This window comes from Oreochromis aureus, linkage group 14 (assembly GCF_013358895.1).
Source record: "Oreochromis aureus strain Israel breed Guangdong linkage group 14, ZZ_aureus, whole genome shotgun sequence".
Lineage (NCBI taxonomy): Eukaryota > Metazoa > Chordata > Actinopteri > Cichliformes > Cichlidae > Oreochromis > Oreochromis aureus.
In genome coordinates this window covers 37,016,091-37,039,630 of record NC_052955.1, presented here as the reverse complement: position 1 = coordinate 37,039,630, position 23,540 = coordinate 37,016,091, and the positions used below count along the sequence as shown (strand labels likewise).

At 39.3% G+C, this 23,540-nt stretch overlaps 1 protein-coding gene across 5 annotated transcripts in view; it reads right to left on the bottom strand.

Annotated features, from left to right (window-relative positions):
* Positions 1 to 23,540, bottom strand: part of vezf1b (vascular endothelial zinc finger 1b) — a 51,434-nt gene that overhangs the window by 14,363 nt on the left and 13,531 nt on the right. For 4 of the 5 annotated variants that reach the window (XM_031728631.2, XM_031728632.2, XM_039622561.1 and 1 more), the window contains exons 2-4: positions 21,954 to 22,711; positions 7,025 to 7,094; positions 6,417 to 6,585 (exon numbers count right to left, since the gene is read on the bottom strand). In XM_031728631.2, coding sequence (XP_031584491.1) covers positions 6,417 to 6,585; positions 7,025 to 7,094; positions 21,954 to 22,711 — 997 coding nt within the window. Of the gene's footprint in view, positions 1 to 2,910; positions 5,645 to 6,416; positions 6,586 to 7,024; positions 7,095 to 21,953; positions 22,712 to 23,540 lie in introns of those variants that run through there. The other variant, XM_039622562.1, reaches the window with a different exon arrangement.

Genomic DNA, 23,540 nt, shown 5'->3' with positions numbered 1-23,540 from the left:
TATCGTCCACCTGGGCCTTACACAGAGTTTCTCTCTGATTTCTCAGACTTTTATCTGATTTAGTGCTCAGCTCAGATAAAATAATTATTGTGGGTGATTTTAACATCCATGTAGATGCTAAAATGACAGCCTCAACATCGCATTTAATCTGTTATTAGACTCAATTGGCTTCTCTCAAAATGTAAAAGAACCCACCCACCACCTTAATCACACTCTAGATCTTGTTTTAACATATGGCATAGAAACTGGACATTTAACAGTGTTTCCTGAAAACCCTCTGCTGTCTGATCATTTCCTGATAACATTTACATTTACAATAATTGATTACACAGCAGTGGAGAGTAGACTTTATCAAAGTAGATGTCTTTCTGAAAGTGCTGTAACTAAGTTTAAGAATATAATCCACCCACTGTTATCATCTTCAATGCCCTGTACCAACATAGAGCAGAGCAGCTATCTGAACGCTACTCCAACAGAGGTCGATTATCTTGTTAATAATTTTACCTCCTCTCTACGTGCGACTCTGGATACTGTAGCTCCTGTGAAAACTAAAGCCTCAAATCCAAGTACCTGACTCCGTGGTATAATTCTCAAACACGTAGCCTAAAGCAGATAACTCGTAAGCTGGAGAGGAAATGGCGTGTCACAAATTTAGAGGATCATCATTTAGCCTGGAGAAATAGTTTGCTGCTTTATAAGAAAGCCCTCCGCAAAGCCAGAACATCTTACTATTCGTCACTGATTGAAGAAAATAAGAACAACCCCAGGTTTCTCTTCAGCACTGTAGCCAGGCTGACAAAAGTCAGAGCTCTACTGAGCCAACAATCCCTTTAACGTTAACTAGTAATGACTTCATGAACTTCTTCACAAATAAAATTTTTATCATTAGAGAAAAATTACCAATAATCATCCCACAGATGTAATATTATCTACAGCTACTTTTAGTACCATCGGTGTTAAGTTAGACTCTTTTTCTCCAATTGATCTTTCTGAGTTAACTTCAATAATTAATTCCTCCAAACCATCAACGTGTCTTTTTAGACCCCATTCCTACAAAACTGCTCAAAGAAGTCCTGCCATTAATTAATTCTTCGATCTTAAATATGATCAACCTCTCTCTAATAATCGGCTATGTACCACAGGCCTTCAAGGTGGCTGTAGTTAAACCTTTACTTAAAAAGCCATCTCTAGACCCAGCTGTCTTAGCTAATTATAGGCCAATCTCCAACCTTCCTTTCATATCAAAAAAACTTGAAAGAGTAGTTGTCAAACAGCTAACAGATCATCTGCAGAGGAATGGCTTATTTGAAGAGTTTCAGTCAGGTTTCAGAGCTCATCACAGCACAGAAACAGCTTTAGTGAAGGTTACAAATGATCTTCTTATGGCCTCTGACAGTGGACTCATCTCTGTGCTTGTCCTGCTAGACCTCAGTGCTGCGTTCGATACTGTTGACCATAATATCCTATTAGAGCGATTAGAACATGCTGTAGGTATTACAGGTACTGCACTGCAGTGGTTTGTATCATATCTATCTAATAGACTCCAATTTGTTCAAGTAAATGGAGAGTCCTCTTCACACACTAAGGTTAAATATGGTGTTCCACAGGGTTCAGTGCTAGGACCAATTCTATTTACATTATACATGCTTCCCTTAGGCAGCATCATTAGAAGACATAGCATAAATTTTCACTGCTATGCAGATGACACGCAGCTCTATCTATCCATGAAGCCAGGTAACACACACCAATTAGTGAAACTGCAGGAATGTCTTAAAGACATAAAGACCTGGATGGCCGCTAACTTTCTGCTTCTTAATTCAGATAAAACTGAGGTTATTGTACTCGGCCCTGAAAATCTTAGAACTATGGTATCTAAGCAGATTCTTACTCTGGATGGCATTACCTCGGCCTCCAGTAACACTGTGAGGAACCTTGAGTCATTTTTGACCAGGACATGTCCTTCAATGCACATATTAAACAAATATGTAAGACTGCTTTCTTCCATTTGCGCAACATCTCTAAAATTAGAAATATCCTGTCTCAGAGTGATGCTGAAAAACTAGTTCATGCATTTATTACTTCCAGGCTGGACTACTGTAATTCTTTATTATCAGGATGTCCTAAAAACTCACTGAAAAGCCTTCAGCTGATCCAAAATGCTGCAGCAAGGGTACTGACAGGGACTAGAAAGAGAGCATATTTCTCCTGTTTTGGCTTCCTTCATTGGCTTCCTGTTAAATCCAGAATTGAATTCAAAATCCTGCTCCTCACATACAAAGTCTTAAATAATCAGGCCCCATCTTATCTTAATGACCTTGTAGTACCATATCACCCCATTAGAGCACTTCGCTCTCGCTCTGCAGGCTTACTTGTTGTTCCTAGAGTATTTAAAAGTAGAATGGGAGGCAGAGCCTTCAGTTTTCAGGCCCCTCTTCTGTGGAACCAGCTTCCAGTTTGGATTCGGGAGACAGACACTATCTCTACTTTCAAGATTAGGCTTAAAACTTTCCTTTTGCTAAAGCATATAGTTAGGGCTGGACCAGGTGACCCTGAATCCTCCCTTAGTTATGCTGCAATAGACGTGAGCTGCCGGGATTCCCATGATGCATTGAGTTTTTCCTTCCAGTCACCTTTCTCACTCACTATGTGTTAATAGACCTCTCTGCATCGAATCATATCTGTTATTAATCTCTGTCTCTCTTCCACAGCATGTCTTTATCCTGTTTTCCTTCTTCACCCCAACCGGTCGCAGCAGATGGCCGCCTCCCCCTGAGCCTGGTTCTGCCGGAGGTTTCTTCCTGTTAAAGGGAGTTTTTCCTTCCCACTGTCGCCAAAGTGCTTGCTCATAGGGGGTCATATGATTGTTGGGCTTTTCTCTGTATTTATTATTGTGCTATCTACTGTACAATATAAAGCGCCTTGAGGCGACTTTTGTTGTGATTTGGCGCTATATAAATAAAATTGAATTGAATTGAATTGAATTGAAGAAAGCAGCAAATGTATACAAGACAAAGCAGTGTGAACAGCATATCCTGATGTTGAGATCAGCAGCTCTGCCAGGAGCAATTCTGCCAGCGCACTTCAGCTGTGCTCGACAAAGTGGGCCTGCACAAGTAAATTTGGATTTTAAATAACCAATCCTTGTCTTAAGGAGGGTGCTATATTTTACTCAAGCTTGCGTTCTCTACCAGATGCCCATAACTTTGAGGGGTCTGTACGTCTTAGCTGTTTCTAGAACTGTACTCTCATTGGCAGATGTCGATCTCAAATGCACTGAAGCTATTCAACTTTGGAGTTACAGTCCTGCATCCTCCAATGACTACTGGGATCATTTTTGGATACACCCCCCACATAAAGGACTGTAGAAAACTAAGTGTAGAAAATGGACGACCTAACAGCTCCCCAAAAATGAAGCCAAATGTCTTTATTGCCCCGTGTTGTCTGGCTGCAAAAACTTAACTAAAACAAAAAAGTTCTCCTCAGATAAATTTTTCTCAAACATTTTTTCAATCATTATTAGTAGTTCTTATCACACTGGTTTGTGTTAAAAAGGTCCCTTTGTCATAAGTTTGATTTTAACTACTACATCATCAAGACAGCTTTGACTGGCAGCTGCAGTCACGGAAAAACTTGCGTATCTCTGTTCAGGAATGGCAGAGTGGCCACGACTGACTATTTCAAACTGACAGCATGACGTGTTCTGCAATGAACTGGACTAAATGACAAAAGTACCCAAGGCACTGTTGCACTTTTTTCAGTAAGTTAAATGTGTGTTTGTAAGCTAATGAGTAATTAATGTCCTTAGCTAGCTGGCCAAGATGGGCAGTTGGCTGTCGGAGGGGAAAGTCGTGTTCAGTAGCTAATCTATGCACATGAATGAATTTACATCTACTGAAGAAATCACTATATTGTGCTTGAATGCTTGTTAAAATTGAGCATTTAAGCACAATAGAGCTGATTATTAAATATGTATAAACAGCAGCATGTTTAAGATAAGATAAGATAACCTTCATTAGTCCCACACGTGGGAAATTTGTTATATAATTTGTTTATATCTCTCCCCATCTATAAGGACAATAACACCAAATTGAAAAAGCTTGAAGTTTAATAAACACTCATTAATGGTCAATTTTCAGCTCAGATGAGAGGTGAAACATTAAAGTCCAGTCATTTTCATTCTAAGCTCCTCAGACCAACTCTTTACTTATTTATACATTTTAGTTTATTTTCCCCAAATATTCAGGTAATCAAAAACAAAAAACAGTCTGAATAATTCTTAATACGGTATTGTTTTCAAAGTTACATGTGCAGTACAATGTACATTTTAAATCATTTGAGAGAAACAATATGAATTAATATTTATTCTCTAATATTCAGGCAGCAGATCAGAACACTGGTGATAATACCTCCATCTGTATGTCTCAGTTTCTCTAAAGGTAAACACAATGCTGCAAAAAAGCTGAACCAGGACCATGAACTTGCTCCATGATCTCATCTTTGTAGCTCTTCAAAAAGCACCATTGATTCCAAGGAAAAAATATTCACTTGAATATTTTGTTAGTATATATGGCTTTGGCTTTTTTAACAGTTCAACTGTCAGCTGTCAGCAGAAGTCTAGAACAGGAAAAAATGTAAGCGCAGGACTTCAGATCCTGAAGTGTGTCAGGACAACAAAGGATTGGCTTTATTTCAGATTTGAGGGACAAACTTTACATTTCATTGTTTGTAATGATTCTTTTCTCTGTGATTTCAGATGCTGCCCTGAGATTCAGACCTCAGCACCCCCAAGTGGCAACAGACAAATGATCCTATATATTCACTCTTTGTAGTAACTCCAAAATTAACTGATGAAAACAGTACTAAGACTAAAAAGTACCACATGATATTCTGTCAGTGAAACCTGCAGCTGTTTTATTGATAAAGGTAAAGATAAAAGTCTAACATCCAGGTGACTGGTCTCACTATACAGGAGCATTAACAGTAACTCAGCAGAAAGCTGCTGATCTCAGACCTGCACAGCCTCTGCTTTTAACACTGACTGTAGTCAGCTGCATGAAGAGGACATGATTTGGAACGTCAAAGGTCTTTACTTGTATGTTGAACTGAAAAGTTTCACACTGTGTTTTGCTAATAGTGTGTTATTTATCATAAATTAATTAAGAGCCATTCATACAAGAATAACCAGAGACAATAATATGTATTTTAAATTTTATATTTAATATCTTTCTACTGGACTGAATACAACATCGTTACGTAAAAGTCCAGGTCCTCTGTGCTTTATCTGAGGATGATGTGCACTACTGCTAACATTACACAAAGCAAAGGTCGCCATCACATTGTTTATGAAGTGCTAGGTTTAACCATCTTCTGTGATGGGTCTATGATGGAGATCTGAGGAAGATTTCCCTCTGAGGGAGCTGCTAGTGAATATAATGAGTCCTCCTTTATTCCTCCTGATGTTTCTGAAGTTATGTCTCTCTCACTGGGACAACCGAAAATCTGGCATAGGACAGCAGTGATGAAAGAAAGGGAGAAGGTTTCTTGAAACCTCTGGATCCACAACACCTAGCTTGGTCCTGATGGTCTCCTTCACTCACTTTCCCCAGGTGAATGTGTCTCTGAATAATAAGGTGAACTCTGGATCCTGTTATTAAATGAAAAGAAAAAATTACACTTCTATAAACCTTCCGCTGCTGTGTTTTTAAATCTAACTTTTTATTTTAAAGTTTCCATGTTACCAGACTGCAGAGTGCTCTGTGAGTGCCATGGATCTAAAACTGTTTAAATTTTCATTTTTATATCATCCTCAGTCTTACGTTAAAATCTCAAAGGACAATATTTAAAAATCTAAGTAGTGCTGAATCATTCAAACCAAGTCTATGAAAGTAACATAGGTGTGTAGCATCACTAACTAGCTAGCAACAAGCCTCTAACACAGTGCATACACTAAAGGCTAATCTAGCTAACACATTAACAATAGGCGCTACAGAGTGATGTTAGATGTTGTAGAACTATAAGATGTTAAGCTGTGTTTTTAAAATTATAGCAACATGGTTGTATTCACCTTCATTTAACGAACCGTCAGTCGTGGTAAACCCATCAGCAGATATCCTCAAAGTTGGAGCAGCCGGGCTATATAAAAAGTGTAGGTGGGTTTGTTCGCGGTTACATCCAGTGGGTGAGTGGGTGTGTGGGTGCGAGTGTGACGCAGCAACTCCACTTCAAGTCACTACTGTTCATACTCGGGCTCCAAAAGTGCAATATGGCAGCCCCCACAAAAAGGTAATTTTGACTTCATTTTGAGAGGAATTGGAGCCACGTTGTCCGTCTAATTGCTCCACATCTGTAATCATTACCGCAGCAATATTACTACAAATGAAAACGTGAGCAAATAAGGGAAGGAGATATGCACCTACCTTTATTGTTACATGCGCTGTTGAAACTAGCTTGCCCATGGGTCTTGAGGTGACTTGTGATGTAGGCGGCACTTAGCATTTTGCCACAGATGTTGCAGGTTACTTTGCCTTCATGTCTGATCATGTGAGATCGCAGGCGGTCTTTGGTAGCAAAAGCAGACGTACAAGCCTGAGAAAAATGAGAAATCAGGAAATCAATTTTTCCTTTTTCAACTTGTATTGTAGTTTCACTTCATTAACAAAACACACTGCAAAAAGGACACTCTAGATAACTGTGCTGCATTAGTTGCTATTTTCTGTGATCAACCTCAAGATTGTTCATGTTAGTTTCATGAGCAGCATGAGTGATCAGAAATGTGTGTTTTGCCAAAAACCATGGACTACCAGCCACTACAGGGCATTTCAGAAAATGCATAATTGAAGCACCGAGAACTCAGTTATTATAATATACAAAGCAACCATAAGACATGATACAAATGGAATTTAACAGTTTCTGAGTGGCAGCTATCTCTAATCAAAACTGTCATTTATTGGCCTGTGATGAAGACATGACCAAAATGTAAACTTAAAATAAACATGAAAGCAAGAGACCCAGTCATGACTCTTACCGTTACTTGGCACTTAAACGGCCTCTCTGAGGAATGGACGTGCTTGACATGACAGCTTAGATGATCAGGTCTGAAAGGTGAGATATATACATACCAATTTAAGGCTGGGTAATGTGGTTAGTTACAAGTAGAGTAACTGAAAAATCCAGGCTAAGTTTTAACACAAGAATCCCTTGTACTATTAGATTTCCCATCCATCTTCATCCGCTTTATCCGAGGCCGGGTCGCGGGGGCAGTAGCCTAAGCAGGGAAGCCCAGACCTCCCTCTCCCCAGCCACCTCCTCCAGCTTATCCGGGGAACACCAAAGGCGCCCCCAGGCCAGCCGAGAGATGTAATCTCTCCAGCGTGTCCTGGGTCTGCCCTGGGCCTCCTCCCGGTGGGACATGCCCGAACACCTCACCCAGGAGGCGCCCAGGAGGCATCCTTGTCAGATGCCCGAACCACCTCAACTGGCTCCTTTCGATGTGGAGGAGCAGCGGCTCTACTCTGAGCCCCTCCCGGATGGCTGAACTTCTCACCCTATCTCTAAGGGAAAGGCCAGCCACCCTTTGGAGGAAGCTCATTTCTGCCGCTTGTATCCGCGATCTCGTTCTTTCGGTCACTACCCACAGCTCGTGGCCATAGGTGAGGGTAGGGACGTAGATCGACCGGTAAATTGAGAGCTTCGCTTTTACACTTAGCTCCCTCTTAACCACGACGGACCGGTGCAGCGTCCGCATCACTGCAGCCACAGCACCAATCCGTCTGTTGATCTCCGGCTCCCTTCTCTATTAGATTTCCCTTTATATAAAACCCAAATAACACAAAACAGATCACAAAAACAATTCCAAACATTATTTTGCTTAACAGGAGGCCAGAATTATAGATGCATGGTTTTCTATGAAGAAGGTAACGCAAACTGAATATCTATCTTGGACGAATCACCTAATTTTATTGGAGGTTTTATCATTTAATTAAAATCAGTAAAAATGCTACATTGAATAAATGGGTAGATACTGTTAGTGTTAACTTCTGACAGCAGTGTCAAAGAACCTCAGAGCTGAGCTTATGAAGTCATCACACTAGTTTTGGTCAGTTTTCGTTTTTAAACCACAATTAAACTAATTAAACCACATTTATTTTTAGCTCACTTTAACTAGTAGGTTAAACAAACAAACAAACAAACAAACAAACAAACAAACAAACAAACAAAAAAAGCCTGTGATGTTTTGTGACAACATCTTGCAAAGCTGAGATTAGGGCAGCAACGATTCATTAATAACTGTATTATAAAAAGTCCTCGACACAAATTTTTTGCTTTCATGCTTCATTTAAAACATGGTAACAACTGAGTGCTACTGAGCCAAGTAAATTCAAGTGTTTCACCCACATTTGCAACTAAAAATATACCTGCAATAGAAAAATATTTAGGAGCAGGCATGTGAATAAAAAGTATGACAACATTAAGACCACGCAGCCCCAGTATTTCGAAGAAAAGACTGATAACACAACAGCTGATGATGATGTTGTTATCGTTTGATGTAGTCGGTCTGCACACAGCGAAGAGCAAAGAGGTGAAGCCATTATAGACATGGTGACCTTGGATAAAGTGAAAGAAAATGTTTTTCCAGCACCCAAAACAGCAGCGATGTTCCTGTGATTGTCATTAAAATCTTTACTGGGAAAAAGCTAGTGAGAATCCTTTATGAAACTATCCGATCAACAAACAGCAAAATGAAGAAAAGTAAACTTTGTAGCTGCTCCATCCACCACAGTTTATTTTGCACAACAAAAATCTACAGTAAAGCTACAGATGCTATGATAAAATATGCAGATAAATGCTTAAACACCGTATCATACTAAGTTAAGCAGCTTTCTGAAGGCTGACGGCAGCTCTCCCACCTTTTTTTGCAGCGATGCCCTCAGCAAGCGACTGCTTTCATATTAAAAGTAGTGCTGTCAGCGTTAATCTCATTAAAATGACGTTAACGCCATAACCACATTAACGCGGCAATTCTCCGTTAGCGAGTTAGCGCTTAGCCCATGTGTGGGGCTGCATGGCGTCAATGCGTTAGCGCGGTTAGCTGGTTAACGTGTTAGTGTCGTCCAGCCCCATGCATGGGGCAATCCGTGCCAACTCCTGCGTTAATGCGGTTATGGCTTTAACGTCATTTTAACGAGATTAACGCTGACAGCACTAATTTAAAGTGAATTAAATTTAAAGTGATTTAAAAATATAAATATAGATTTTTTTTGCATGCCAATAATATGTACATGGGCCAGTAAAACATTCAGCCAACTAACCTTGGGGCTGTTTAGTTGGACACTAAATTATTATTAACATTCATTGTTAACATCTACACTATCATAATGCCGTTTTCAGCCACCCAAAATCTTGCATCAAAGTACATGGTAAACCTTATAATGTTCACTTCATTGCAGCCATCACACACTCTTTTATAAGCTTACAGGGGAAAACACATACACATGAATATGTATGAAATATACCTCATCCAGAACATACAATACTAAAATTAAAGTTGTTGGAGTTGGCAGATGAAGTATGCAGTTAAACTATTAAAATACACCAAATTTTAAAATGGAAACCTATGAGCATTTATTTAGGAAAGACCTGTGTTTTTCCCCTGTTTTTAATATTTATTATTGCTCATTGATAAAAATGATCAATAATTCAATTCTTATCTGATTAACCGATTATTTGATAGAATACTTGATTACCAAACTGAACCATAGTTGCAGCCCTAGTTGAGATACCACGCTGTCAGTACCTGTACACATAGGTATATATTAAAGGCCTTAATAATTTTACACTTTAATTTAATTAGTGTAATTTTTAAGTCACCAGAATGTACAATTCAAGTTGTGAAATCACAAAATATGACACCTTATTGTGGATTGAACTAGGGCTGTGCGATATGACCAAAATCTCATATCCCGATATTAAGACATCTATCGTCCGATAACGATATAAATCACAAAAATGTAACATTTTCTGTAAATTCTGTGAATGTCGCGCAGCTCGACTTGCGTGAAGTGTTTCCAGCTGGGCGTCGTGTACCTGGAGCCGAGTGTTTTAACTGATGCATGAAACGATACATTTTTAGACATAGGTTGTAACGGCCGCCGTTTTCTTTGTGAGTATTTATTACACAGCGTGCTGCGGGGAAAAGCCTGTTCTAACGTTTGAGTCTAAGGTTTATTTTTTAGCACCTGACGGCTCTTTTTTGCTTCTCATCCATAAATACTCTGCAAGTCTGCATCTTTCACGTGATTCAGTTTATTTTGAAAAGTCTCAACAGGATCTTGAGCTTTATTGTGAAAGGTTTATGTGGAAAATAAACAAGTGGACACGAGGTGGTTTTACCGTCGTTGTTGCTAACGACAACGCATAAAAACAAGCGCTTGTCCGTCTGTAGTGTGGTTATATTAAATATAAGAGAAAGAGAGAACTTTAGGAAATTAATTTAGCCACTACAGTGACCATCAAAATAATGAAAAAATATTGCCGTAAACAGTTTATTTTGCGACACCACGAAACAAACGATAGCGTAAAATGAAACGATAGACGTTTTTATATCGTCATCCGATATATATCGTTATATCAAACAGCCCTAGATTGAACTTTTCATAAATTCTAGGGTGATCTGTCTCCATGGAGAAACTCCACACTGGTGAAAAATGAAAAAAGAGAGTGTAGGAAAGCTGAGCGCAGATGGAGAAAAACAAACCTCCAGGTTCATTATGACATCTATAAAGAGAAACTTCACAATTATAACTTACAACTGAGGAGTGCAAGGAGGTCCTACTTCTCTGACATCATCACCAAAAACAGTCATAACGCTCGGGTCTTATTTTCTACAGTTGACAGGCTAACAAACCCTCCTGTGTCAGTGGCAGCTGAACTTCATTCGACCATGGCCTGCAATGACTTTGCCAAATTCTTCACAGAAAAAATCCAAAAGATTAGACAAGCAATTAATACATCAACAGCAGATCCAGGAAATGTACTGTTTCCACCGAAAAACTGTTTAAACACCATCAAACAGTTTCACCCTATTAACAGCAAAGATCTGGAGGACATCTTAGGTCAACTGAACTCCTCCTCTTGCTGTTTAGATGTCCTGCCAACAAGTTTTTTCAAAAAGGTCACAAAGACTTTGGAGTCAGACCTGTTACAGATCGTCAACTTTTCTTTAATATCAGGTGTGTTTCCAGAATCACTAAAACTGCTGTAATTAAACCTATACTGAAAAGGACAATCTTGACAAGACACAAATGAATAACTACAGGCCGATCTCAAATCTCCCATTTTAAGTAAGATTACTGAAAAAGCAGTTTCTCAACAGCTCAATTACTTCTTAAAACAGAATAACTGCTATGATGCCTTCCAGTCAGGTTTTAGACAGAACCACAGCACTGAAACCGCTCTGACCAAAGTGTTTAATGACATACGTCTGAACACAGACAGTGGAAGAATGTCAGTCTTAGTTTTACTGGATCTCAGTGCAGCATTTGATACAGTTGACCACAACATATTACTCAAACGACTGGAGAACTGGGCAGGTCTTTCAGGAACTGTACTAAACTGGTTCAAAACATACTTAGAAAACAGGAAATACTTTGTATCAATAGGTAACTTCACATCTGAGCAGACAAGTATCACATGTGGAGTTCCCCAAGGTTCCATCTTGGGACCCCTTCTGTTTAACATTTACATGCTCCCACTGGCACAGATTATAAAGAACAACAAAATAAACTATCATAGCTACGCAGATGACACACAAATATATATTTCAATGTCACCAGGAGACCGAGGCCCTGTACAGGCTCTTGGTAAATGCATTGAGGAAATTAATGACTGGTTGTGCCACAATTTTCTCCAGCTAAACAAAAATAAAACTGAGGTAATAGTCTTTGGTGCAAAAGAAAAACGATTACAGGTCACCAGAGAACTTCAATCTATACACCTAAAACCACAAACCAGGCGAGAAATTTGGGTGTAGGGATGGATGCAGACCTAAACTTAGAAAAACACATTAAGACAATAACAAAATCAGCTTACTATCACCTCAAGAATATTTCAAGGATAAAAGATCTGATGTCTCAACAGGACCTGGAAAAACTAGTCCATGCATTCATCTTTAGTAGGCTTGATTACTGTAACAGCATCTTTACAGGTCTACCTAAAAATCAGTCAGACAACTACAGCTCATTCAGAACTCTGCTGCTAGAGTCCTCACTAAGACCAAAAAGTGGACCACATCAGTCCAGCTCTGAGGTCTTTACACTGGCTGCCTGTCCATCAGAGGATAGACTTTAAAGTTCTGATGCTGGTCTATAAAGCTCTGAATGGTTTAGGACCGAAATACATCAGTGACCTCCTGACCCAGTATGAACCTTCCAGATCCCTCAGGTCATCTGGATCCGGTCTGTTATCAGTCCCCAGAGTCAGAACCAGACACGGAGAAGCTGCATTCAGCTTTTATGCTCCTTATATCTGGAACAAACTCCCAGAAAGCCTCAGATCAGCTGAAACACTCAGTTTATTTAAATACAGGTTGAAGACTCACCTATTCTCAGCTGCATTTGAATAAAGCGCCAAATCCACACTTAAGTTTAAATTTCAAAACCTACTTTTTAACTACTGATTTTATCTACTGTTCTGATTTTATCTACTGTTTTGATATTTGATTTTATATACTGTTTTGTTTGTTTGTTTGCTTGTTTTAATCAAATTTAAATCATGCTTTTTATTTGTTTTTGTTTTTAATGTCTCTGTAAAGCACTTTGAATCACCTTGTTGTTGAATTGTGCTATATAAATGAACTTGCCTTGCCTTGCCTTGCATCTTCCCCACTTCATCGCTGCTGCAGTCTCTGTGGCTGGCGTGCTCTGTCAGCAAATGGCTAATTACTGACACAATACCGCTTGACAGCTTGAGATAACCCTGCCGATTGATTCACTATTGTGGCCTTACTCGATCCACTCGACGGCAAGTCGTCTGCTTTGTTTGTTATTATTAATGAAAATGCAATGCCACGTCCACCTATTCAAAAGGCGGATGCCAGTTGTTTTAATAAAAACAACCACTAATCAGCCCAGCCCATTAGCCTAGCATTAGCTCATTGGCAAACACCAATGAGCTAATGCTAGGGTAGTGAAATTTAAGTCCTGATTAGTGATTGTTTTTATTAAAACAATTGGTTATCATTATGGCCAAATGTTAAATTAAAACTCTTATTCTTGAGTTGATTTTTATAGTTTTGTCCATTTTGGATGTGTTTTGTTACTTTTCCTATTTAATGCAAAACGGCTTACGGTACTTTTGAATTGTTTTGAACTGATTTAGATTATTGAACCTGTTGCGCAACACACAAACAATTAGTTTGTATATATTAGTTAATATATGAATGATTCTGGATAGTGTTTAAGCTTTATTGCTAATTTAATTTATTTTCATGGCACCTATAAGTATATTTGACTTTACTATGATTTTGAATTATTTTTCACTACATGAATGATATGTTATCACTTGTTTGGTTAATGTTTGTCGTATAAAATATTGCATTAATTATATGACTGAGTTATTTATAGATTTATGTATTCATTTGTGGTGTCAGTTTGTTCAAACTAAATGTGCATGTTAGGAAGGTAGGACATATCAAATCCACACACAAACCGACAAATGAACTTAAATCCCTTTACCTTTCTGGAACATGGCCTATCATAGGTCAAGTGAACTGAACTGAAACCCGTTCCACTTCCTTTGGGACCAAATTATGTTTGTTTTGTATCATCATCATCATCATTATCATTATTATTATTATTATTATTATTGTTAGTTTATATAATTGTGACAAAGTGGTTAGGCATGAACTCATTTACCACTTGTCCCTTAACCATATTGATAATTTATTTCTTTGTTATTTTACAGTCAGCCATAATGCTTTAATTTAGACATTGCTGGTGTAACTTCTCTTAACACACACTATCCCGGGTTTTGTTTGTGGTAGCAGGAGTTACATCCTTTACATCCATGCATGTTTTTTAAAGCAAAATTACTAACCATCACGCCATCTGAATTTTCTTCTGTTCACAGGCAAATGTCTGGTAAATTATGTTTCTTTATGTTGCTTTGGTTATACTTACCATGGTGTCCATGTTGTTTATTCAGGTCCTATATTTAAGACAGGTATATGGGAAGGGCCGCGCCCAGTACTTCCTGTTTATATAGGGTCATGAGGTCAATGATTGCATCATTGGGTGTAACCAAATGGAGGGTTTTTCATTTTGTGTAGTACTGTTTATTTTCTTTAAAGTAGTCTTTTGAGTTATATTGTATGCAGTGTTTTACTTTACAAACCATTTAGCTGAGTAAATGAGTTTGTCAATTTCATGCATAATCTTATTCCTGTTCTTTGTTTAGAATTGTATTGTTTGGTCTGACCTATTTGTTTCAATGGTAGAGACTAACGAGGTCAGGTGTGGGCAAAGTCCTGTATAAAGCAAGTGGGATTTTTGCATGCCTGATTGATTGTTTTATGGTAAAATGGAGATGCCAGCAATAAAGTATGCTTAAAAGAACTTCAATCATCTGCTAATGCTATTTACTTATCACCTTCCTTGCTGCTTCCTTGCGGCGATGAGAAGATGAGAGATAAGAGCGAGAGAAGACTGCATGCTTCACTTTAGAGTAGGCAAATAACATGGAGTGCAGATAGCAATACTGAGACATAAGGCACCTTATTTCCAATAGTGTGTCCTGCTAGGTGCTTAACAGGCTTACCCTTCTAATATAGTCCTTGTGGCAAAGGTCTGCTTGTAAAAGATGTAGTGGGTTTGGGGTTTGTGGTTTTGGAGGAGCAGCTGGAGCTAAGCAAGTGAGAATGAATGTGCAGCTTATGGGCTATGACAGTCTTTCTCAAACTGCGGTACGCGTACCACTAGTGGTACTTGGACTCTCTCTGGTGGTACACGGGAAATCTCTAATTTTTTAAAAAAATTAAATAATATGCCATTATGGAGGTATGCAAAGATGACAAGAGAGTTCCAGAGGCTCTTCTGGGAGCTGGAGTCAACCACAAAATGTCTCCCTGAGCGCAAGTCCTCTATGAAGAGTAGCCTTTCCTTATTGCCAGCGGTCGCGGCCGCTACAGAGCGCTGGCGGGCTCATTTCCCTGGGCCTTTAAACTGCAAAGACGGCACGGCGCTGTGACGCTGATGGTAAAAACACAGCCCTTTTCCGCAGTGCAGCGATCCCACCGTGCCGTGATCCCATTTTTAGGGTTACTGAAGTTGGGCTAGCTGGTATATAATGATGTCCTACACAGCTATGGTTAACATAATATAAACACAGTGAAGCTGGAGGCTGAACACTAACTTTTTTCCACTCGATAAAGGTTAATATGAGGGTTTTCTGATGGTTAGGGACAAACGTAATCGCATGGCAGGATGCTGTAAACGGACCAGACTTCAGTGAGGAGAACAACTGCAATATAAGGTTAGTCTTTAATATACTGCTGCATGGGTTGGGCTGTAGTTACATTGTAAGGTTTTAAAAACTGAGCTTTAAAATGAATAGTGATGATAAAAACCAAGAGAGGCCGACAGTGATCAATGACTTTTTCAGGGGCTTGTTCAGATTAGATAGAACAAAATATATGTTATGTTAAAAACACAACAGCCTTAATAAGTGTAGAGTAGTTTGGACCCGGAAGCAGGTTTCATCAGGTCATAACTTAAAGATTTGATATCCCACCTGCTGTGAATGTTTTAATGCAGTACAGTTGTTATTATTATCACTTGTCACATCCTGTTAATGACAGTTAAAATAAATAACATTCATATAAGAAATAAAATTGTAAACTGTATGTGGTGTTAAATAGGCCTATACTACTGTACTTTAATGTTGGTCATAAGGGTGGTACTTGAAGTGCCATATATTTTATGAGGTGGTACTAATTGTAAAAAGTTTAAGAACCACTGGGCTATGAATTATTTTGTACTGGGATGATACAAGCTGAAACTGGATGTGAAGGCGCTCCACATATCTTGCAGAAGAGTGCTAAACAGTCTGCAAATACCCATTGTGTCCTGGTTGAACTGTCAAAGGCAAGCAGCAACTTCAGTGGAAAACTGGACGTGGTATTGACAGAAGCTAATATCACCAAATGGTAGAGCCATATAGTTACTCTTTCTTTGAGAGGGTAAAACAGAGAAGAGAACATCTTTATGAAGACAGAATGTATAAGCAAACTTGCTCTGGTGTTATCTTTGTCCGCACATGTCAACAGTCTGGCTGACAGTTTCACGAATGACATCCAGTTCGCTTTCTTAGTATTCCCTCAAATCTCAACAGCTGACATTGAAGCCAAACAGCGTCTTGACCCTGTCAGCCAGCATGTCATAGCTCAGGTTGAGTGAGGACGGTAACCAACACCATCGTTGAGGGAAGAAGTTCCCAAATAAGGTCACTGCCATCAGGTCTAATATCACTCCACTGTGTTCTCAGTATCATGCTTACAATTTGCTTTCCTCTGGTCCTTCTTTGCTCCTGTTACATTACAGGAAATCAGGGCTCTGCTTGGTCATTTGAAACCAACTTCAAGCCCCCTTGATGTCCTTCCTGCTTCATTTTTCATTAGTGTGTTTGACTCTATTGGCCCCTGTTTTGTGGAAATGATGAATACTTATCTTCATACTGCTTACTTCCCAGCTTCTTTAAACAAGCTGTTGTTGAGCCAATATTAAAGAAACCTAATTTGGATCAGTCTCTTCCAAACAGTTACAAGCCAATATCCAAAGTGCTTTTTGTATTAAAAATTTTGGAAAAAAAAACAGTAGCAAAACAACTTAACTATTTCTTGGAGAAGAATAATGTTATGGACATTTTTCAGTCTGGTTTTAGCAAATTGCACTTCACTGAAATGGCTTTATTTGAAGTGTCTAGTGACATCTTAATCACTGCAGACTGGAGAGTACACAGTTCTGGTTCTGTTGGACCTCACCTCTGCCTTTGATACCATTGATCACAGCATTATGATTAATAGGCTCAATGACTTGTTTGGGATTACTGGTTTTGTTTTAAAATAGTTTATGTCATATGTTTATCTGAGAGATCTTTTGCTGTTTTTGTGAATCAAGTGATGTCTGAATCTACAGTTTTGCCTTGTGGGTACCTCAGGGATCTGTCTTGGGTCTAATTCTCTTTTTGGTCAATATCCCCCCCCCCAAGTCAAATCATTAGGCGTTACAATAATAATTCCCATTATCCCTATGCTGATGACATTCAGTTATACTGTTCTTTCAAAGTCTCTTTAGTTTTGCAAAATTGTCTAGTTTAAGTAATTGCCTGACAGATATCAAGCAGTGGTTAAACGATAACTTCCTCCAGTTAAATTGTGATAAAACAGAACTTTGATTATTGCTCGTGACCATATGATTTCAGAAATTAGGCAGCATATCAGCTTCTTAAGACTGTTCTGTCATATCAAGCATCAGAAATATGCCATGGAGTGCAGATAGCAATACTGAGACATAAGGCACCTTATTTCCAAGTGACTATCACACAGTGATAGTCACATATCATATCACTTAAAACGGAGGTGATCCAGTAATGCTGCACTAATGAATTAGACTAGCTAGTTATTAAGTTAGCTAACGAGTTGGGATGCTGCGTAAGACATAAATAAAGCTAAAATACAAAGGTTTGGATACTGTTTTGCATGTTTCCCTACTGTAGGCGTCTCTGCAAGCATACAGGGCTCTGACAGGGTACAAGATGACAACTTTGGAATTCTACTAGAAACAGTCGATCATATTTGTTTGTCAAAGCTAAATCCAGGGCAAACTAGGCTAAATTAGCGTTTTTAGCTAACAGCTACAATAAGCATAAAAGTTACTGTACGGCTATCAATTCTTAACATGACGCTTGTTCTTATACATGTAATACATTTATTACCAACCTGAGAGTTTATCCGCTGGTCATTCGACATGATGAATGACTTCTGAAGTCTTAATTCAGCTCAAGACGCTGTAGATTCCCGTCAGTAACACTTTCGGTCCGCTAGTAAAACGTAGTTCTATTAATCTGCGCTCGTTTACTCTTGAACCGGAACCGGATGTAAGTTCCAAAAAACTGAATTTTGGAACTGAAATTGAATTGTAGAACTGAAACTGAATGGTGAGAGTGAAACTGAAATTATTCGAGAGCTGAATTTTTAAAGGATAAAATGCAGTTTCAAAGCAAATGAATTCATTTTGAATATATAAAATTCAATTTCAATTTAGTGATGATCATTTTCAAACCATAAATTCAATTTCAAATTAGACTAATTCAAATTCAGTTTTCAAAAGCATTTATTCAAGTTACAATTCAGATTCAATCTGAGCAATTCAAATTCAAATTTAACTTATTCAAATTCAGTTTCTGATGGCACAGATTTCTGCCCATACAGAAACCTCAGTGTCATATTCGACAGTTCAATGTTGCTAGTGCATTACTCCAAATTACTGGTTCAGAACTGTTTTTGTCATCCAAGGACTATTTCAAAAGTCAAGACTACTAGTGTCAAAGTTTGAACTTGAGATGATTCTTCATGTTTTATTTTTGTCTGTTTGGATTATAATAGCAGTTTTTTTTACTTGTTTCAATAAATCAGCTTTGGATTGTCTTCAGACTGTGCAGAATGCTGCGGCAAGACTTTTAAGTGGCACAAACAGAAGATCACATGTCACTCCAGTTTTGGCTTCTCTTCATTGGCTGCAAGTAAATTTTAGGTTTCACTTTAAAATTTTGGTTTTATCTTTTAGGCCCCTACATAGAGAAGCTCCCCAGTATATATCAGACCTGCTGAAACCTTATTTCCCGTGCGCTAACGCCATGGTGTGAGAGGCAGCTTGTGGCCCCACCCACTCAATTTAAAACTCGTTCAGGCAGTGACACCAACTTTGTGGAGTTCTCTTCCACTGTTTTTATAGTGTACAGACTCCATTGACTCTTTTAAAGAGCAGCTAAATAATTTTTTATTTAGACAAGATGCCCTTCGTGCGGCCGTCTTCACCACTTGGAGAAATGTTTCCACTCACCTCATGGAAACGCTTGCATCAAGCATGTCACACTGAATTTTTGAAGTGATCAACAATAAGGTTGGAGCTACTCATTACTGAGTTCATGTTTGAAACTATAATTTCTGTTTTGGGGGGGGTTTAGGTTTTTTTTTTTTGAGGTGTGGTCCTAAACTTTTGATCACCTGTAAAACAGCCTGTTTCAGTTTAAGTCTTGTTTTCAATTAACTGCATGCACACAAAACAGGGCTTATCAGAGAATTTTGAGTTGGAGGGGCTGGAATAGCCTGCTTGCAGTGCTGACCTCAACCGCACTGAACACTTGTTGAATGAGCTTGGATGTGCTGTTCATGCCAGAGTAACATACACAACAATGTTAACTGACTTGCGAAAATTTCTGGTTGAAGAATGAGATGCCATCCCCAAGCACTAACTAAGCTGATGACAAGAATGAAGAGGTGGTGCCATATATATATGTATATATATATATTTTTTTCTTTTTACACATGCAACAGTTGGAGACCAACTGTGTTTTTCGACTTTTGCTCTGCCCTCTTATTCTTTCATATTTTCTCCCCCTTTTTCTGTCCTCCTGTCAATGGTGGCATTGGCATATTACATATGCACTCATAAATAATAACAGAAAAAAAATACGTAAATGAAGAAAAAAGAAAAGAAGAAAAAAAAAAAAACAGTGTGCACCCTCAAGTGGGCAAAACATTGCGACAGCAGCCTGTCTATAGCCTAAAACTGAAATATAAAGTCGAGGTCATTTTTTGGGACTGGCTATTAAGATAAGACAGAGATAAGATAAGATAAAACTTTATTAATCCCTCGGGTGGGTTCCTCTGGGAAATTCGGTTTCCAAAAGCACAGCACCGACAGAAGTTACAGAGCGTGAGCAGAATATTATATACAGTGGCTTGCAGAAGTATTCGGCCCCCTTGAACTTTCCCACACTTTGTCACATTACAGCCACAAACATGAATCAATTTTATTGGAATTCCACGTGAAAGACCAATACAAAGTGGTGTACACGTGAGAAGTGGAACGAAAATCATACATGATTCCAAACATTTTTTACAAATAAATAACTCAAAAGTGGGGTGTGCGTAATTATTCAGCCCCATTTGGTCTGAGTGCAGTCAGTTGCCCATAGACGTTGCCTGATGAGTGCTAATGACTAAATAGAGTGCACCTGTGTGTAATCTAATGTCAGTACAAATACAGCTGCTCTGTGACGGCCTCAGAGGTTGTCTAAGAGAATATTGGGAGCAACAACACCATGAAGTCCAAAGAACACACCAGACAGGTCAGGGATAAAGTTATTGAGAAATTTAAAGCAGGCTTAGGCTACAAAAAGATTTCCCAAGCCTTGAACATCCCACGGAGCACTGTTCAAGCGATCATTCAGAAATGGAAGGAGTATGGCACAACTGTAAACCTACCAAGACAAGGCCATCCACCTAAACTCACAGGCCGAACAAGGAGAGCGCTGATCAGAAATGGAGCCAAGAGGCCCATGGTGACTCTGGATGAGCTGCAGAGATCTACAGCTCAGGTGGGGGAATCTGTCCATAGGACAACTATTAGTCGTGCACTGCACAAAGTTGGCCTTTATGGAAGAGTGGCAAGAAGAAAGCCATTGTTAACAGAAAACCATAAGAAGTCCCGTTTGCAGTTTGCCACAAGCCGTGTGGGGGGCACAGCAAACGTGGAAGAAGGTGCTCTGGTCAGATGAGACCAAAATGGAACTTTTTGGCCAAAATACAAAACGCTATGTGTGGCGGAAAACGAACACTGCACATCACTCTGAACACACCATCCCCACTGTCAAATATGGTGGTGGCAGCATCATGCTCTGGGGATGCTTCTCTTCAGCAGGGACAGGGAAGCTGGTCAGAGTTGATGGGAAGATGGATGGAGCCAAATACTGGGCAATCTTGGAAGAAAACCTCTTGGAGTCTGCAAAAGACTGGAGACTGGGGCGGAGGTTCACCTTCCAGCAGGACAACGACCCTAAACATAAAGCCAGGGCAACAATGGAATGGTTTAAAACAAAACATATCCATGTGTTAGAATGGCCCAGTCAAAGTCCAGATCTAAATCCAATCGAGAATCTGTGGCAAGATCTGAAAACTGCTGTTCACAAACGCTGTCCATCTAATCTGACTGAGCTGGAGCTGTTTTGCAAAGAAGAATGGGCAAGGATTTCAGTCTCTAGATGTGCAAAGCTGGTAGAGACATACTCTAAAAGACTGGCAGCTGTAATTGCAGCAAAAGGTGGTTCTACAAAGTATTGACTCAGGGGGCTGAATAATTACGCACAGCCCACTTTTCAGTTATTTATTTGTAAAAAATGTTTGGAATCATGTACGATTTTCGTTCCACTTCTCACGTGTACACCACTTTGTATTGGTCTTTCACGTGGAATTCCAATAACATTGATTCATGTTTGTGGCTGTAATGTGACAAAATGTGGAAAAGTTCAAGGGGGCCAAATACTTTTGCAAGCCACTGTATACACACATATATAAATACAGAGACATATATAAATAAAATATACGAAGGGGATAAATAGAATAAATAGGAATAAGAATACAAGTGAATTGCACATTTCAAGTATTGAAGTCTATTGCACCATTGACTATTAACAAAAAGTATTGCACAAAAAGTATTGCACAGTGAAGTGAAGAGGCACTGCAGCTTAGTTGTTCCCTCCTCCTTTGCTGTAGTGCCTCTTCACTTCACTGTGCAATACTTTTTGTGTGGGCCCTCAAAAAAAGTGTAGTGTAACAATTGATTCCTTATATTGTACAAATTTAGAAGAATTATAGTAATAGAAAAATCAGATCCACATACCTGGAGAAGCCCTTCCCACAGACAGAACAGATGTAGGGCTTGTGAACTCCCCCATCATGGGAGCGGACATGGTATGTCATGCGATCCTTCCTTTTAAACCTCTGCTGACAGATGGGACATTCAAACGGCTTTTCGTCTGAGTGTGACAGCTTGTGGCGATTGAGGTGATACACATCTCTGAAGGCCTTACCACACATGTCACAACCATGGTTCTTTTTCACCGGCTTGGGAGGCTTTTTAGGGATGCTCTGTAGTTGTTGGTGTTGCATTGGGGTCATGCTGCTAGTGCCTGTGGATGCTGATGTTGTTGCTGTAGTCAGGACACCTGTGGCTACAGTAGTTATGTATGACGGATTTCCACTATTCTCACGTGGTACAGTGGATATGAGTGGCACCATGGTAGGAGCAGTCTGAGCCTTCTTAGGCCGTGACACCATCTTAATGCCAGTGTGGCAAGACTCATGCCGCCGTAGATGGTAGCTGTCCCGGAAAGCTTTGTTGCAGTAGCCACAGATAAAGGGAGTCTTTGACTTAGGTTCCTTTTTAACCACAGCAACTGGAGCCACTTCACCACCTCCTCCAACAGCCCCACTAGCCACATTGTCTTTAAGAAGTTCTGTAGCACTGACAGGTGGTTTCTGGTCCAACGGGATTGGCAGCACTGGTTTCTGATCAGGTGGCTCTGTCCCAGAATTAAGAAGAGGCAAGAGGCTGTTTCCAGCTACTTGGTGCTGGTGATGCAGAGCCTCATTGGCTTGCTGTAATAAAAAAATAAAAAATAAAAATCAAGAACAGGACCTTTTAAAATTATGTTAATAGAAACACACATCATCAAGGATTAGTAAAGTTAAGAAAGTACTGTGTATCAAATTAAGAAACAATAATAGAATAATAGAACTTCATAAAATTTAAAAAAAAAAAAATACTGATGACCACCAGTGCTACCCTATAGCCTCCTTGTAGACATACCTATAGCTATCAATTTCAAAATCCTATGCTGCCTTGTTCTCAAGTTATCACATTCACGAGATTTTCAGAAAATGTGACTTCTGCCCTCAACTTTGAGGTCAAGCTCACCAGGATTTGAATTGATTCGGACTTAGTACATGCACTTACGGCAGGGGTGGGCAACTCCAGGCCTCGAGGGCCAGTGTCCTGCAGGTTTTAGATGTGTCCTTGATCCAACAGAGCTGATTTAAATGGCTAAATTACCTCCACAACATGTCCTGAAATTCTCCAGAGGCCTGGTAATGAACTAATCATGTGATTCAGGTGTGTTGACCCCGGGTGATATCTAAAACTTGCAGGACACCGGCCCTCGAGGCCTGGAGTTGCCCACCCTTACCTATGGTGTCAAATGGAAAAACCTAGGTGACTTCATTCTTGACTTTTTGCATTCACAAACTTGGGTGCTCATGTTGTCCGCCTAGTAGGGCGAAGACAATATCCCATCAGCCTTTTACGGCTGAGGAGTAAAAGATTCATTAAATATGTTTGTGGTTTTCACAGTAAAAGATTTTTTTCCTACTCCTACTACTACTACTACTACTACTGATTTTTAAGGTGACGTGTTAATACAGTATGTGG